This window comes from Hippocampus zosterae, chromosome 16 (genome assembly GCF_025434085.1).
Source record: "Hippocampus zosterae strain Florida chromosome 16, ASM2543408v3, whole genome shotgun sequence".
NCBI lineage: Eukaryota > Metazoa > Chordata > Actinopteri > Syngnathiformes > Syngnathidae > Hippocampus > Hippocampus zosterae.
Window position 1 is genome coordinate 10,046,264 of NC_067466.1, and position 15,850 is coordinate 10,062,113.

Genomic DNA, 15,850 nt, shown 5'->3' on the forward strand with positions numbered 1-15,850 from the left:
ACAATGCACATTGAAATGACGATTATTTCTCCATACAAACTCTGCCGTCCATTTTATACTCACGTTAATAATGTTTTTAAAAAAAATATTATTAATCAATTTTGGAGCAATCTGTTTATAATTTATGAACCACTCCCTATATTGCTTACATGATCCAAGGTCATGAGGAATTAAAGTCTATCCCAGTGAACCTGGGGCAAAAAACGGACTACATTCTGGAGTCAATCACAGAGCACATACGGTAGAGATGGACACATGCACATACAGTCTCTCATTTCAATTCATGTTACCATGTGCATGCTGTTCGAAGTGATAAAGCAGTTTTTCTTCATAAACAGTTGTACAAAAAGTTAGGCATGGTATTACTTGCTAAACTATCATATTTCAACTGTTTTGAGAGGTTCTTCTTTTCGATGTAATTTATTCCAGGCATCTGTTCGGGGGAAGCACAAATTGCAGTATGCTGAATATTTTATTTTTCGTTTTCATTTTGTTGTCACGATTGATGGTGACGCCAACGCTTACTTCTAAATTGAAATTAAAATATCACAAGTTGAATAAATTGGAATATGTCCAGTCTTCATTGGTCAAGTTTAATGAGAAGCTTTTCATGATGTGTGTTTTTGTTGACTTTGTTTCGATTGGATTTACTTTTGATTTTTTTGTTTTTTTTTCCATCCTATGTTTTGGTTGCTCATTTGGTTTTCGTGTGCACCTGTTCTTCCTAGCCCTGTTCGGCCAATCAGTTCGATCCAGCCTCTCCAGGTGCTCCTGATTGCCTCGTCAGTTTTCTTGGATTTAGCTGCCTGGTTTGGTTCAGTCTGATTTCTGTTGTCAAAATGTTACCTCGCTGCAGCCATGTCTGATTGTTTAGTTATTTTAAATGTAGGTTTTAATGGGAGGGGGTACTTGTGAATTTTGTGTCTCGATTTTTTGCTGAAACTTGACTGTCTTTTTTATGAAGGAATAATTTCGGCTGAGTCTTCCATGTTTTGCCTGCCACCAACTCCAACATGCAAACACTCTGACAATGAGTACATCTTTGTGCAATGAAACAAAAGCAAAGGATCATTGCGATCGTAATCTCACTTTTTTTGTGGAGTTACTTTCAAGTTGCCAGTGGCTAGTCCTCCATAAGGTGACTCTAAAAGTTTACCTCTATGTTCAGTTGATGTAAATAAATCACCAGTGTGACACAGCATGTGGCACACATAAATCAGTGGCTTGAACACAGATGGTCAGACGTATTGTGTGTCCTCCTTGAGTGCAAATCCTTAATTAGGTCACATTTTGTTATTGCTTATAACTTTGTTCGAGGACCGAATAGCTGAGTGGTTGGTGACGTGAGTCAAACGATTAACACCAAGTGGGATAGTGAGAAAGAAACAAATGGACTCCACACATTACTATTCATAACCTCACCCGCGCTCTTTCTCATCTCCTTCCAGAACACCACACACACCTCTGCCAAAAAATCAACAGGAAGCGCAGCTTCAGCTTTATGCATCCATGATAGGGAACAATTCCATCGTGACAAAAAAAAAAAACCCAACTAAAAACGACTTCACATTACGTGTCCTCCCAGTATTCTAATGCCGCTTACGGAGAAGACCTGCACCAGTATATCTCTTGAAGAACCAGTCAATTATTTGCATACAGTATGGATGTGAATATCCAAAGGCATAATGTCAAACTAAAAATAAATTAATAACACTTGCGAAAAAATGTTAAGTATCCCAGCAGGTAAATTATAAAAAAATAGCAAGAGCAATATATCAGCCAACTTGAAACACAAAACGGATGTCCAGCACAATGGAAACTTTTGGAGAGGGAGAACTACATTATATCAACAATGAATATTTGCTGATGAGTAACCGTGATTTGAAACGATGACGATGCCAACTTAAAGTAAACGGGAACGAATATGTTATGCTAATTGTCTTTCATGGTCGTGCCGCACTCAGTTTCTTCTATTCGATTGTATCAGTTGTGTCTTTGGATTCACAGAGCAGCACAGCTTGAAAAAGACCTGCCATTGTATTAAGGCTAACTTTATTCAATCAATATTGATCATGTGATATTATTCTGCATTTCTCCACACCTCCGCGCTTCACATTTCAGTGCAGGCTTTCGTGTGCACAATGGAACCTTATCAACCCCCAAAGGCCTCACACCAAATCAGACCACCCCAGACAAAGTGTATCTTGCAGTTAACCATCTTATCTACCGTGACTGGTTTCAGCCTCGGATTTTCAAAGGTGACAGGGGCATTTTTTCTTATTCCACAAGAATCTTTGATCAGTTCTTGTCCATTTTCTTCACATTCGCACATGTACCAAAACATTTTTTTTAGCATTTAAGCATCACTTCATTAAATCTCCTTCATTCATTTAGAGCAACAAAGTCTCTTAATTGAACCTCTTTACACGTTAAATCATTTGAATGATGCCCCTGTCATTGCTATGGCAACCCCAGATCACCTACTTGAGTTGTCTAAAATATTTGTGAACCAAACCTCACATTGCGATTTTATTTCACGAGATAGAATAAGAATGTAAAATAATGGGCCTCATCTGCAACACAATACTGTTACCGTCAATCTATTTCTGCACAAAAGTGTACAGGAACTGATCCAGGCCACACCAGCTACCACCACTATTCACTAAATATTGATACATTATAAAATAAATAGTAATTCTTAGTCACATTCTCATTTTTACATGATGTTGATCTCTATGAATCAATGAGGATTACCAAGTGGAGTATTATCAAGATTTAAGTGTTTTGTTTCTGGGCAGTTGATAGTAAATGGTCCTTAATTTTGCTTTGTCAGTTCAAACAAATTGGTCAAAATTTTCACACCGGTATGCGCAACCACAGCTAAACTTTACTTTCTTCAGTTTTCCTCCAGCTTTTGTCTTTTTTTTGGAATTCTATCATGACAAAACAATAGTTACAACAAACCTCTCATTTAGAAGCTTTCAGAGGACAACGGCACCATCTTGTCATCTGCCCTAACATTTTGATATCTCTTTATATTGTCACCTTTAGCCAGACAAAACACTGTCATCTCGGTGGTGCAATTCCAAAAACAACACAGACACAAGCTGGGATGACAAAGTGCCCTTCATCCAAGACTTGAACATCATTTAATCGTGAAACAGCACCAGCCGATGAACTGAACTGGCTTCATAATAGCAACCGGGCATTATCCTGACTGATACCTGTTTTGACTCAGTTCTGTGGCACAAAACCAAATTTTTAAAAGGCTTGCATTCTGTTTTCAACGGTGCACGTGATTTCACACGTTTAGCTCGAGGGGTCTTTTTTGAAAAAGAAAAATCTGTTTTTGAATAACATTGGCATCTACATTAGCCTTTTGAATCCGACATGCCAAGTCCAAAGAGTCCGGCATTATCCTCAGAAAAAAAATCTAAAATTGCTTTCAGTGTCATGCTTTGAAAAGGCAAAAGTGTACTTATTCTCACATTTGACAACTAAATTGCTGGTGTCAACTCGAAATGAAGCTTGCACATTACAATGCAGTGGTGCCGGTCTCCACATGAGGGCTCCCTAAACCTAAAATGTGCAACATTTTTTTGCACAGGTTTAGGTTTATAACAGCTTTCCATCGTGTAATACAGTACTGTGAAACATTTTCTTAAACGCTCGTGCAGGTGCGGATCAGCTGCAACCTCTCCGTCTGCCTTCATGCTAATTAGTGAGCAGCCCAGCCCTCCTGTTTGGCCTAAATTAATCAGTCCTCATTATGCACGCTGTTCCTCTGTCATTTCCAGCACAAGCATGGTGATGAATGATAATATGGAAAATGTTCTCATTAATGTGGGGATCAGTTACCCCCCCGCCCCCCACCACCACTCTCAATAATGAGACAGCACTCATTCACAAGAGCTTTTTGTCAAGTCAACACGAGTGACAGAAGAAAACAAATTAGACAAATAAATAAAAAATGCCGCCTTATTTTCTCCTATTGTAGAGATAAGCAAATGTATTGTATTGTAAATGCGGTTAAGGCCAAGCATCGCCAAACTTGTGTACTCTGTTTGGAAATCAGCTCCCTTTCATATCTAACTTATTTACTTTTTGGATTTATTTTTTCTTCCCCACCAAGGTGAAGTGGTTGACTTTGAACATTCGATATTAATCAGTCGTAATCACAGCATTTCCAGCTGAATGAAAATCAAGCCTCTTTGAAGTCACCTGACTTGTAAATAAAATGTTATCTTGCAATGTACATTTGATCTGGGGGCCAGATAAGGAGAAAATTATTGACAATAGTCTTTCTGTTCAGTGGAAATTAGAAATTAGAAATTCACAACGGCCCTTTGTGTGTGTGTGGAGTTTGCTAATTATCTGATATTCTGGCTTTTTTTTCATATTATAAAAACATTGCATGGTAGGTTATATGAACAGTATAAATTGCCCATAATTGTAAATGCTTGCCAGTCTATATATGATCTGTAATTGTCTGGCGACCAATGAAAGGTGTTGAGGCCTACATTAGCCAGGACAGGGTCCAAATCACCCGCGACCCAAATGGATAGATACAAGTTTTAATTGTGTTTATGCTGTATATACATTTGGCTGGTGTTCCTGCTCACTAATCAAGCATGAAATTAACCAACAACAGATTTACTTATTGGTTTAACTATTTTCGAAAATGCATCTATAAGCCAGTTCTGAATTTTTCACTGAGCAGCCATTGTGTATGTGCTGCGAGAACTAACGGCGTGTCATGTCACATTGCCATGCAGAAGGTGGGCATTTGTAGCAACCCTTGAATAGAAAAAATGTTCAATTCAAGAGCGTGGTTACATCAAAAGGTACATCCAGAAGGCGAGAAGCTGGTAGAGGGATTTCAGAAGGCGAGCAGCAAAATACCACCTTGCAAGAAAAGTTGCATTGTTTTAGTCCTGGCTGCTATGCAAGCGCTTCCAAATACAGGCAAGCTTGCCACGGGGCACTATTGTTTGCGCACAGTGCGTCTTCTAATGTTGAGCTAACTTTTCTTAATTTGGCGGCAGAGTAATAAAATACAATATAATTGATACATTTTGTTATATCTCTTCAGAGTAGCCACTAGCATAATTTCAATGCCCTCGCACTGCCCTGGTCATCATATTACAAAAGTCACACCCGGCATTGTGCAAGCGGGTTGAACAATTGCTCATTTGCATGAGATATAACCAACCTCTGCCCAAATTAAATGTTTTCTCCTGGTGCTAGATGGTATGCTGTAATTATCTGTCCATTTTCTACTTGGACCAAAGGATGTCAGAAAATGTTTTATCATGATACAGATGTTGGGTGAATTAGGGCTGAGACCCTCAGCATTCAAGGTTAAGAGTTATCCGCTCTATCATCCGAGCCGAGCTGCCCGGATTCATTGTCGTGTAATTATACTCCTGAAACAAAACTGAAAATAACATTTGGAAGCGAGACGATTTGTAGACCTTATCAAAAGGCTGTGAAGATATTCACTGAGATTTATGTATCCTGAAGTAGATTTGTACCAAAGATGCACATTTTGTTTGGCAAATGTGAATATATAGATCTTTGTAGTATGCAGGAATGTATAGATAAAGTCGATACAATGTGGAACACAATCACATAAATGCTCAAACGCGCACGTGGCTAGCATGACCAATAACCAACAATAGCCTCTATTCGAGATTGTCTGCGATTCAATTTTTCTAACGCCTGCGGCAGCATTCCCGCTGGTTTAAATTTAACCTCCCCGTGCCCTCGTGTGTGCAAGTGCTTCAGGCAATAACATCATCACTTATACAATTTTTTTGGCCATATAAGGCTGCACGAAAGGAGAATCATTCCGATGAAAAATCACTTGTTTGTTTGTTTTTTGTTTTTTTCTTTGCATGTGGAGTGCAGGAATGTTTTACGATGTGGTTTTTAAACACTGTTTGGTAATATCTCAATGAGGGGGGAAATGTGTATTGGTGGGAACGTTATTCAAAGAGTAATAGGTGAAGGAGGAACGGTGTGCGACCGTGCTGGCGTGCACGTCTAATGTTGACATCTGGGTGCACGTGTCTCGAGTTCCAGTTGGGAGGGCTGGATAAGTGGCTCAGGGTAGTTCACTGCCAGAGCATATTCATTTCAAAGCCAACTCGGAGACACACCAGGGAAGTGAGAACAGGAAGGCTTACTGGCTAATCTGGTCGGAGAACGAGCTGGAAGCGAGGCAGAATGCTTAATGTGGAGGATGGAGAGGGGGAAAAAAAAATCTAATTAGCGACTGCATCTACAGAATCACATTCCCATGTGCCTGTCATAGTTTGTCGGTGTGAGTCGGGGGGAGAAAGTGAGGCGGAAGAGATGGCATGTGCTTTTGTACAGGGATGCCGCATTTCATGTTGCGAGGTCAGCGTGACCTCGGAGACCTCGATGTGTGAGTTTTCTACTCGCACACCTGAGTGCAGTGCCTTACACTTGAATATCGAGCATGATCCGCTTGTCCTCTTCCACATGGATGCCCCAGATGCAGTCCTGCCCCTTGTCGTAGGCCTCGGGCCAATTAGGAGACAACACCACGCCGGCAGAGTCGGTAATCTCGCCGCTGCAAACAGCTGCAAAACAAAGACAGACAAAGCTTTAACAAAAAAAAAAAAAGCAATAATACCGTAGTTAATGTCAAACACGGAATTGTATGTCATGTCAAATCAATTTGAAAAACATCAAAAACACTGACTTCTCATCTAGAAGTAAATTTCAATTCAGTATGGGACGGTAAAAAAAATAAAAAAATGGTTTACCAAAGACAATCCATTTGTATCAATTCGTACTACCCAAACGCACCCACAATAGTAAAAACATTGATAAAAATTGTGCTATTTGTAAAGGCGCTTTCTTTATTATAGGTATTGAATCACAGTGTACATGAACATAAAACACAAGAAATACACAGGTAGGCTTATTCACATGAGGGGGAAAAAAAACATTTTAGCAGTAAACGAAAAGGTGACTGTGGCCTGGGGGGGGCGGCCATTTTTTTTCTCATTTTCTCAGACTGAGCTTCACGGGAGAGCTTTTCAATTTTGCTGAGTTGCGAAATCAGCATGCAGCCTACACCGGCTTGCGATAAGGTCAGCGTGGTGTGTGTGTGTGTGTGTGTGTGTGGGTGTGGATTGAGAAACCACATCTTATGGTGTGGTTTTGTGTAGCAGCAAAATAAAAAAAAATTAAAGATAAAACCCTCTGCAATCTCTTCGAGAACAAATTTAGTTCAAATGAACAAGACTTTCTATTAAAAAGTACTTTCTCAATAGTCTGTATATTAAGATTCCTTTTGATATTCCTTTAAATCCTGCAAAGACGTATCACAAAATGAAAGCTTTGGGTCATCCAGTCAATCGTATGGAATTTAATTGCCTCAGAATGAGTCAAAAAAGGTTAAATCCGATAGCTCACCCCTGCAGGCTGGCTCAGTCTCATTCCACTGAGCATTTTCGGCGTCCACGCACTCGATGACCACAGAGCCTTGCTCCAACGTGTAACCGGGATCACACGAGAACTCCACCACAGCCCCGACACTATATGTGGAGTCACTGCTGCTGAAATTGCCGTACTTCACAAAAGGTTCATAGCACATTCCTTTCGCAAAAGCTAAGGGAGGAAAAAAAAATCACAGTGACATGAGTATGCAACTGCTTCCCCGGCAAACTGCACAATATAAGCTTGCCTTCATATCTGATGGCTGCACCAGTGGAGGTCAGCGTTCCGTCCGTGGTAAACTCGACAAACAGATAACGCCCTGTGCTCAGCACTCCCTCGTTGGGCAAATACTCGACCTCATAGGAGTCATACACTGGAGGGGAGTCAATATTGTTGCCGTTCTTAATCAGCAGTCTAAAAAAAAAAGGGGAGCAATGATGAAAATAGAGCCAAGTTACCCTTGAGTTTTAAGAGATGCATAAAAAATACGCAGGGATGAAAACTGCAGATAACGTTGTCTGCCACCTCCAAATGAGGTGAACGGTCATGTGTGTGATGAGAGCAATTTATGCTTCCACCGTCTCACTTCTCTCTGCCGTCCCGTAATATTCGCAAGATTGAACATGGAGGTGTGAAAGAAACCCGCTGACCTCTTACATGAGCCCTCCATGTGTTTTGCTTTTTTGGGTGATTACTTTTCATACGCCATCATAGAATGGCTTGGGGGATGCATGGAGTAAGAATGGGAAAGAAATGGATTTCAAAAGAGAGAAGTGAGAAATGTAGGATATGTTCTGCCTGCTTATTACACAATGGCTAAAATGGACTCAATATAATAATAATAAGTATCTCACTTTTTGCCATTACAGTGATCCCTCACTCCAACGCGGTTCACTTTCCGTGGCTTTGCTTTTTAGTGCGGTTTTCTTTTAATGCTTTTAAGCCTTTAAATCAGAACGCGTCGGCGGTGCCGCGTGTCGACAGTACAATATTTCCAAAAACTATTCTAGTTATTGAAAACGTTTTTGTTTTTTTTGGAATTGGGCCTGAAAACAGGTTTTTCTCTTTTGATTTCATTGTATAGTTAAGTATTGTGTAACTGTAAAAAAAAAATTAAGTTCACTACTTCACAGATTTCACTTATCACTGCTTCTTTTTGGAATGTAACCCCTGTGATAAACGAGGGATTACTGTATTCCAAACAGTGCTTGATGATAAAAAATATTGTTTTATTGGCTTTTTGGTGCCAAGAACTAAGCTGAAGTGAGAGTGAGGAGCTTCATGTAGGTAGGCCAGCATGCTTAGTAGAAATAACTAAATGTAGTTCTTTGCCACCGTTTTCAGGTATTAAAAATCTTTTGTGGGAGCACAGATTTTCACCCTTGGCAGTAGGTCTCAGTCCCTATAAAATTGTAATGTGAGCTATATGAAGACTTTACACCCCCCAAAAAAGTCCTTCAAAGCATTGCCTTCAATTTGGCCATTTTCCTCTGAAAATCATGTGCAATGTGATTTAAAGATCGGATGCCAACTCACTTTTCATTTCAAAGTGTGTACGGGTGTGTGTGCGCGCGCTATATCCACCTGTCGTCGTCCTCTGCCAGAGCCACCTTCTCAAAATGAATGTGTAGCCGTTGGTCTTCAGGGGCCTCCAGGACCCAGTGGCATGTCAGGTTGTTGCTGTAGTTGCCAGGAAATCCAGGGGAAACAATGCGACCATAGGTGGCATTTTTGATCATTCCGCCACAGGATGCTGTATGAGGGTGTAGGTCGGTGGGGAGAGACCAAATGAGCAACAGTAATCACACAAACTGGGAAGTGAGAGGGAAAAGTCTTTGGAAAGACAGCATGGCGCTCCAGCAGACTAGTCCACATTAAAAAGTTTGCGGAGAATGGAGGACTCTGTGCGAGAGACTTGTTAAAAATGGCATGAGCGGTGGCATTATCAGTTCAGAGCAGCTGTACGCGGGCATGGGGTAAGTCTGGATTTGGTAGATGAGCTTTTTACCATCAGGACAGGGAAAGTCATGCAACCAGGTTCTAATTAAGGCAGCCAGGTGCTAAGTGCCCCCAGACAATAACTGTCTGCGCTGCTAATCGTACAAAAACACATTCATCTGGCCCCGGATTGTACAGTCATCAACCTAGTCGAAAACAACCTAGCCAAAATCTTTTGTTAATCAGAATCATTTGTTCTCTTAACAGAAAATATGCTAATAAGATGGACTTTCACCAAAAAAACAACTCTGTGGTTGTAAAATGAATTGTGACTCATTTGAATGAAATATAGTGTAACAGAAGAATGTTGCGTGGATTTGCTTGCACAAAAGTATGCAAGTGAGCTTTTATATTGCAGCAATTTAGTTTAGTCTATTATTGTACTTTCGAGGGCATGTAGTGGTACAGTTGTCTGACTTCGGTGCATGCAGCGTGGGTTCAGTGGATGTGTGGGAATTGTCTGTTTCGACATGTGCCCAATATGACTGACTGGTGACCAGCGAAGGGTGAAGTCCACTTTTCTTTCAGAATCAACTGGAATAAGCTCCAGCTCCCTGTGACCCCCGAACCAGTTCAGCGATGCAGAAAATGATTTTATATGCACTGCATTTTCCAACCACTATTGCTTTGTCTTACCAATGCATTGAGGCTCCTTGCCGCTCCAGTAGGGTGTGGTGGCGTTGCGGCAGGTGAGCATTTTGAGACCTTTCAACCTGTAGCCGGTGAAACAGTTGAAATAAGCTTCTCCACCTGCGTAAAGGTGCGTCACGGAGACTTCTCCACCAGCCGGCTCTTTGGGGAATGAACAGCTCAGCACAAAGGCTAACGAAAGGGAGAACACAGACAACATATTTGGATCTTGTCATCTTTTGGGCCTTTTGGGTGTCATCACGTGCATAGAATGAACTGAATAAGGTACGATGCCAAAAACCAACGTATTAATCCGGAAACACTGACAAAAGTTGGCTGACAAAAAAGTGCTGTATTGGCCCGAATATAAGACGGTGTTTGTTGCAGTGAGATAAGATTGAAAAAGTGGTGGTTGTCTTATATTCGGGGTCTAGACGTTATACCCGTTCGACGCTATATGGCGCCAGATATCATTGAAGCGAAAGCTGAACTTCTCTCCCAAGGCCAAAGTGAACAAAGAAAGAAAAGAGAAGAAAATAAGAGAAGAAATAACAGGAAATGGAGAAACGTAGTGACAATCTGGAGCAAAGTAGCTCGAAGATCGGCCAGTTTAACCGGCAGCCGAGGAGAAGTTATGATGTAATTTTACATTTCAAAAACAGAAGCATTCATTTACGAATGTGATTGCGCTTTAGATTTCAATGAGGCAAAATAACATGCTCTTTCTCTCAAATATATTGTTATAATCATTTGTTTCAGATGTACTGTAATTGTTTTTGAACACCAAATTAATTTTTATACAGAAAAGTCTTTTTTTCAAACTTGAGTCTTGGAAAAAGAGGGGGTCATCTTAAAATCACGGCCGTCTTATATTCGAGCCGATACGGTATATTCAACCAAAAAAAAAACAACAATACTATAAGGGCACTCAACAAAAAAATGCATACTTATAATAATAATAATTTGAGTTTGTCCAAAGTAAGGCTATTTTAATCAGGCAATCCCTTAAAACATGCATAAAAATGCTTCCATTGTGATTCCACACACAGTCAGAGCATGAGAAACCGCTGCTTCCAAATGACGAGATTGCAACAATTTAAATCCTGATGTTTGAACATCATTACGGGCTTATAACGTGATACTTGGAAGACGGATGACCAGCGTATGTTGCCACGGTTGTGGTTCCAGCTGGTTAAAATCAATGTCCCAAGACTGGATTGCCCCTGTTTGAAATAAACGAGTAGCACGCAATAGGACAAAGCTCTCTCATGGAAACCAAGTTTAATGGAAGCTATTAAACAACCCCTCTTCTTGTCTAATAGCCACACGGTTCTACCTCATTAGGGTAGGCCTTTTAATGACAGCACTACAACTTTTAAACTTCCTGGAAATGTGGAAGCACCATAACAAGTAAACATAATTAGACTCACTAAGGCTTCGTACAATAAAAGCTATTGCGTAGCAAGCAAAATTCCAGAAATAGTTTCAACGTTGCAACTTTACACATACTTTCAGGACAGCAACTTTCTACTTAATGAGCTGTCCCCAAAGCTTCAATGATAGCTTTTATAATGGTGACCTAAAGCAAATATTGAAAGATAAGGACATAAATGCTCTCCTAAAGGTTGCAAACAGCGGAACTTCTAAACTTCACGGTCATTAAGTTGCAACTCACAATTAAAGTCAGTCCATTGTATATAAGTTTTTAAAAAAACACGTTTTCGTGTACATATGAAAAAGCGACATATCATGCGCAAAGTGTATTTCGGACAACATTAATTAATTGGGAAGAAAATGAAATTTGTAAAAAAGTATCCTCCACTTATAAGTTATGATTAGTAGTATGACATATGCATGTAGAAAAAGCAGAGTGGGGCAATTTACATGCTGGCATGGGGCCGCAATTTCTCATTACTGGAGCGTTACTGGAGGGCACATAAGACCACACACATATGTATGCATGATTTTAAATGATGTGATATTGATCAATTTATAATGTGCATCACATACAGGCTCAATCCGGTCGTCGTATTTACATGTTTGAACTGAGATGTGTTCCAATTATTAGACTGGTGGATTCTGATGCAAAATGATGCAAACACACACAAAAAATGCAAATTGGAGTCCACACAGATTTACTATATGAGGAAACCTGAATCTTGATAGGCTGCCACCTGAATTGCATTTGGCTGCCAGCATTGCATTTCATCCATGACGAGGATGATTGCTAAACTGCACAAAAGACCGTTTTCTTCTCAGACACTCATTTAGGAGATGAAAACTTTACTTTATGAGACATATAACTTGGTACTAAACATGCCCGTGACTGAAATTAACCCCAAGGGAAAATAGGCGCAAGAACCTAATGGCCTTAAACTGCTTGTAATACTGCCCCTCTCCCTTGTTTTAATTTAATGACTTATGTTTTTCCTTAACACAAGCCATTGCTTTCCCGCCACTAATGAAACTACAAGCACCCCCACCCCCCGCAAATCGGCAAGCCACGGGGACGAGGCGCACTGCCCTTGGGTCATCCATTCAATTCATCGTTTATCACTAGCTCCAATGAACCTAGTTATTGCTATTATCTTAGAAGCATTTACATCCCTATTGAGCGTGCAGTGGAAGAGCCGTGGGCAAAACTTGTCGAGCCAATTCCAGAAGTATTAAATTCTGTGCCGCTTCCATTCCGCTATATGCCGGGCCATAAAGTCTGATTATTTAGCTATTACAAATAATAGCTGCACTGCACGGGCTGCCTGAAGATGAGCCAGTGGAACGGGTGGGCAACAGGAAATGGATGGAAGGGCTAACTTTCCAAGTTATCAATTGTTTTAAGAGGATGTGGATGAATCATACCACGCTCACCAAAGATCAGCCTTCATTCACCAAGACATCTGAATTAATATTTGCCTCTTGGGTTAAAAATGTGATGAACAGATTAGTTCTTAAATGATGAAAAATACAATGGCTTTCATCATTGGTCTACCTGATTATTCAATATAAAAATATTTAAACCAGTGGATTAGAAAATGGATGGATATGCTTATATGTTGGTAATATGGTTCTAAGTGAACTTTTAAAAAGACATTTCAAATTTTTAAAATGATTACAGCAATCCAAAGAGTTTTACTGCCCCGTCTAAAGCGGAATAATGACTCACATGAACTTCGGGCACGGTGACGCATAGTTGAGAGCACGTGAGGTAAAATACTGTCGGTGTGCTGAAGATGAGGTGGAGGCAATGTAAGCGAAAATGTGTTTGCATTGAAATAAAGCACAGTTGTGTTGTTACAAGTCGTCATTTGTTATTCAAGTGATTAAACTGGCCAACTTGAAATTTTACGGTTGGCTTAATGCTCATTTACTCTGATCTCATCACTTGTCAGTTTAGTGTATACTTCACACAATGAGTTGTGAAGTAAATCACCGCCAATGGCATATTTAGTGGGCTATGAATTTTAAAAACTTTTAAAGTATGGTTCCATAAATTATTCTCCTTGAGCCATATTCCCCAATGCGCAGAAGAGGGAGAAGGCGCACTGTTGCACTCTTTTTCTGGCTGCATGCATTCTCTCATCGACTTACGTTTCTCATTAACGTGCCCCCCCAACCCCACCCCTCATGCCAGATATGCACTCTGAGAGCATCAACTCTAAGATGGTGCGGTTCACTGACTAATCAGTCATTCTGGGTGTTCTCCCATTAAGTTAGGTGCATTTCCTCACAAGTGCATCGGAGGTCCTCCTAAGTCAAGTGCAAAGGTGGGAAATGAAACGTCATTCTGGAGTTTGGGTGAAGTTACATTATACATGAACTCATAGCATTGTCAAAGACGCTCCCAGAAAGCTGCTGAATGGCAAAGTGTACGCACACATTGATTTGAAAGGCTCAATATAAGAGATCAAATGGGAGAATTGAAGAGTGACAACGGAGCAAAAATTTGCGGAGCATATAATCAGATTCTCCCCCCCACCCCAACTCTGTCGAATACCTTCGAAAGGACAATCTAATATGACTGTGATTTTTTGTGATTGATTGTGACCGGCTTTGAGCATCAGCGAACAATCAGATGCAGCGGAAATGTGCTTCTTCAAATCTCCATTCCCTCTCGCTCACTCAGGTCCTCATCCTCCCTCCACCTTTTTCTACCCTCTGCCCGTCTCAGTACAATGGGGTGCAGAACCTTCAGTCGCTCTGCCCCCAAACTCTGGAACTCACTTCCTCCCAACATTCGTAATATTGACTCTTTCCTTATTCAAAACCCAGCTCAAAACCCACCTATTCAGAATAGCCTACCCGCCTTAAATCTTTCTTGATTTATTTATTATTTTATCTGTGTTTTACTATTGGTCTTGGCTGTACAGTGTCCTTGAGTGTTGTGAAAGGCGCTTACAAATGTGATGTATTATTATTATTATTATTATGGCAATAGCCAATAAGAGTCCAGCTTTTTGAAACGAAAAGTAAAACAATGACTGAATGTGCAGCTGGTGGACAGCCGTGACTTTATTTTTCCAGCGTGAAACTATTTTGCCAAGCTTATTCCTCACCGTTGCATGTGCGGCAACGTGGCATATATGCAAGGCTGAGTCCTCCAAAACAGGCAACATAACAATTCTGTTGAATCATTTCAACAAGTACCACTCAAGCGATGATGTGGAAAGCAGCAAATGATTTCCAATCGGCGAAAACCAAATGCATGTTTGAACCCGTCCCTGGTGCAAAAAAGGTTGGGGACCACTGATCTAAAGCATTGTGGTGCACCCCCCCCCCCCCACCTTTTTTTTTTTAAATTGCTGGAGCTCCAAACATGAATTCAGCCTTCAGTGGGTGTTTTATTAAAGTAGTTCTATTTCATTCATTTTAGACAGAATGAAAAAAACATGCTCTAATTTAAAGTGCAAGTGTAGCCAATATACAAGTCCTGATATCTGACTTGACAAACTCCGCTATGTTAGGCCTTTTTAGATTAAAAGTGGACTTTATCTTTGTCCCAGATTTCCATAAGATTCACAAGTTGAAAGAAAAATCAATGTTCTATGATTTACACAAAGCCTCCATTGTGAATGAAGGATATTTTTGGGGGGAGGGGGGTTAGAGGGATGGCTGCAACGTTCCCAACTCACAGGTGTCTATTTTCAAATGTCACAAAATTATTACGTTCTGTATATTATCTAAAATTTTGAACAATTAATAAGCCTAAATAAATAAGCCTTTTTAAGGAAGTCGCTTGCACACACACACACGTTGAAATCTTGGCGGTCGAATAATGTTACAGAAGCATCCGTCAGTCGCAGGCAGTGCTGATGCTGAGGCAGATATTAATTACTCCGAGCTGAGACCAAACCTACACAAGTCCATCCGCCCGCTGATTCCATGCTTGTCCAATCTCATTTCTCACAGCCCATTATCAAGGACAAGGTGTCGCTGAGGCCGAGTTGGGGAGAGGAACGCAAATTGAAATATCTGCTGCGTCTCCGGTGTGTGCACACCCACATTTAAAATCAGCTCAGCACAGTTTTCTTTCAGCTGTGGAGATTTGTTTTAAGTTCAAAGTAGAAATGCACCCACGGAAGCGCCGACCTCTGCCAAGGTTGAATGATCCTAATTTAGACCAACAAGATATTGTACTGATAAACCCACCTCACGATCCGGACGGCTCCCGGAGAAAATAAGGGATCCGCCGAAACAGGCCTCACAATAATGAGTAAAAAAACTCATTCCAGGATGTGCGATTTTATCCAAA

The 15,850-nt window shown here is 40.6% G+C and overlaps 1 protein-coding gene and 1 long non-coding RNA gene across 4 annotated transcripts in view; both read right to left on the bottom strand.

The window, feature by feature from the left end:
• Positions 1 to 15,850, bottom strand: part of LOC127587851 (seizure protein 6 homolog) — a 75,665-nt gene that overhangs the window by 5,767 nt on the left and 54,048 nt on the right. For all 3 annotated transcript variants that reach the window (XR_007958887.1, XM_052046319.1, XM_052046318.1), the window contains exons 5-9: positions 10,108 to 10,293; positions 9,058 to 9,226; positions 7,721 to 7,887; positions 7,450 to 7,644; positions 6,470 to 6,608 (exon numbers count right to left, since the gene is read on the bottom strand). Coding sequence is in view for 2 of the 3 variants with exons in the window: in XM_052046319.1 (XP_051902279.1) it covers positions 6,470 to 6,608; positions 7,450 to 7,644; positions 7,721 to 7,887; positions 9,058 to 9,226; positions 10,108 to 10,293 (856 nt within the window). In the remaining variant the exon portion in view is untranslated. The remainder of the gene's footprint in view (positions 1 to 6,469; positions 6,609 to 7,449; positions 7,645 to 7,720; positions 7,888 to 9,057; positions 9,227 to 10,107; positions 10,294 to 15,850) is intronic.
• LOC127587852 (uncharacterized) lies at positions 84 to 6,460 on the bottom strand. The gene is made up of 2 exons (XR_007958888.1): positions 5,503 to 6,460; positions 84 to 5,394 (listed from the first exon to the last, which is right to left on the bottom strand). It is a non-coding gene; the product is annotated as an uncharacterized LOC127587852 (long non-coding RNA).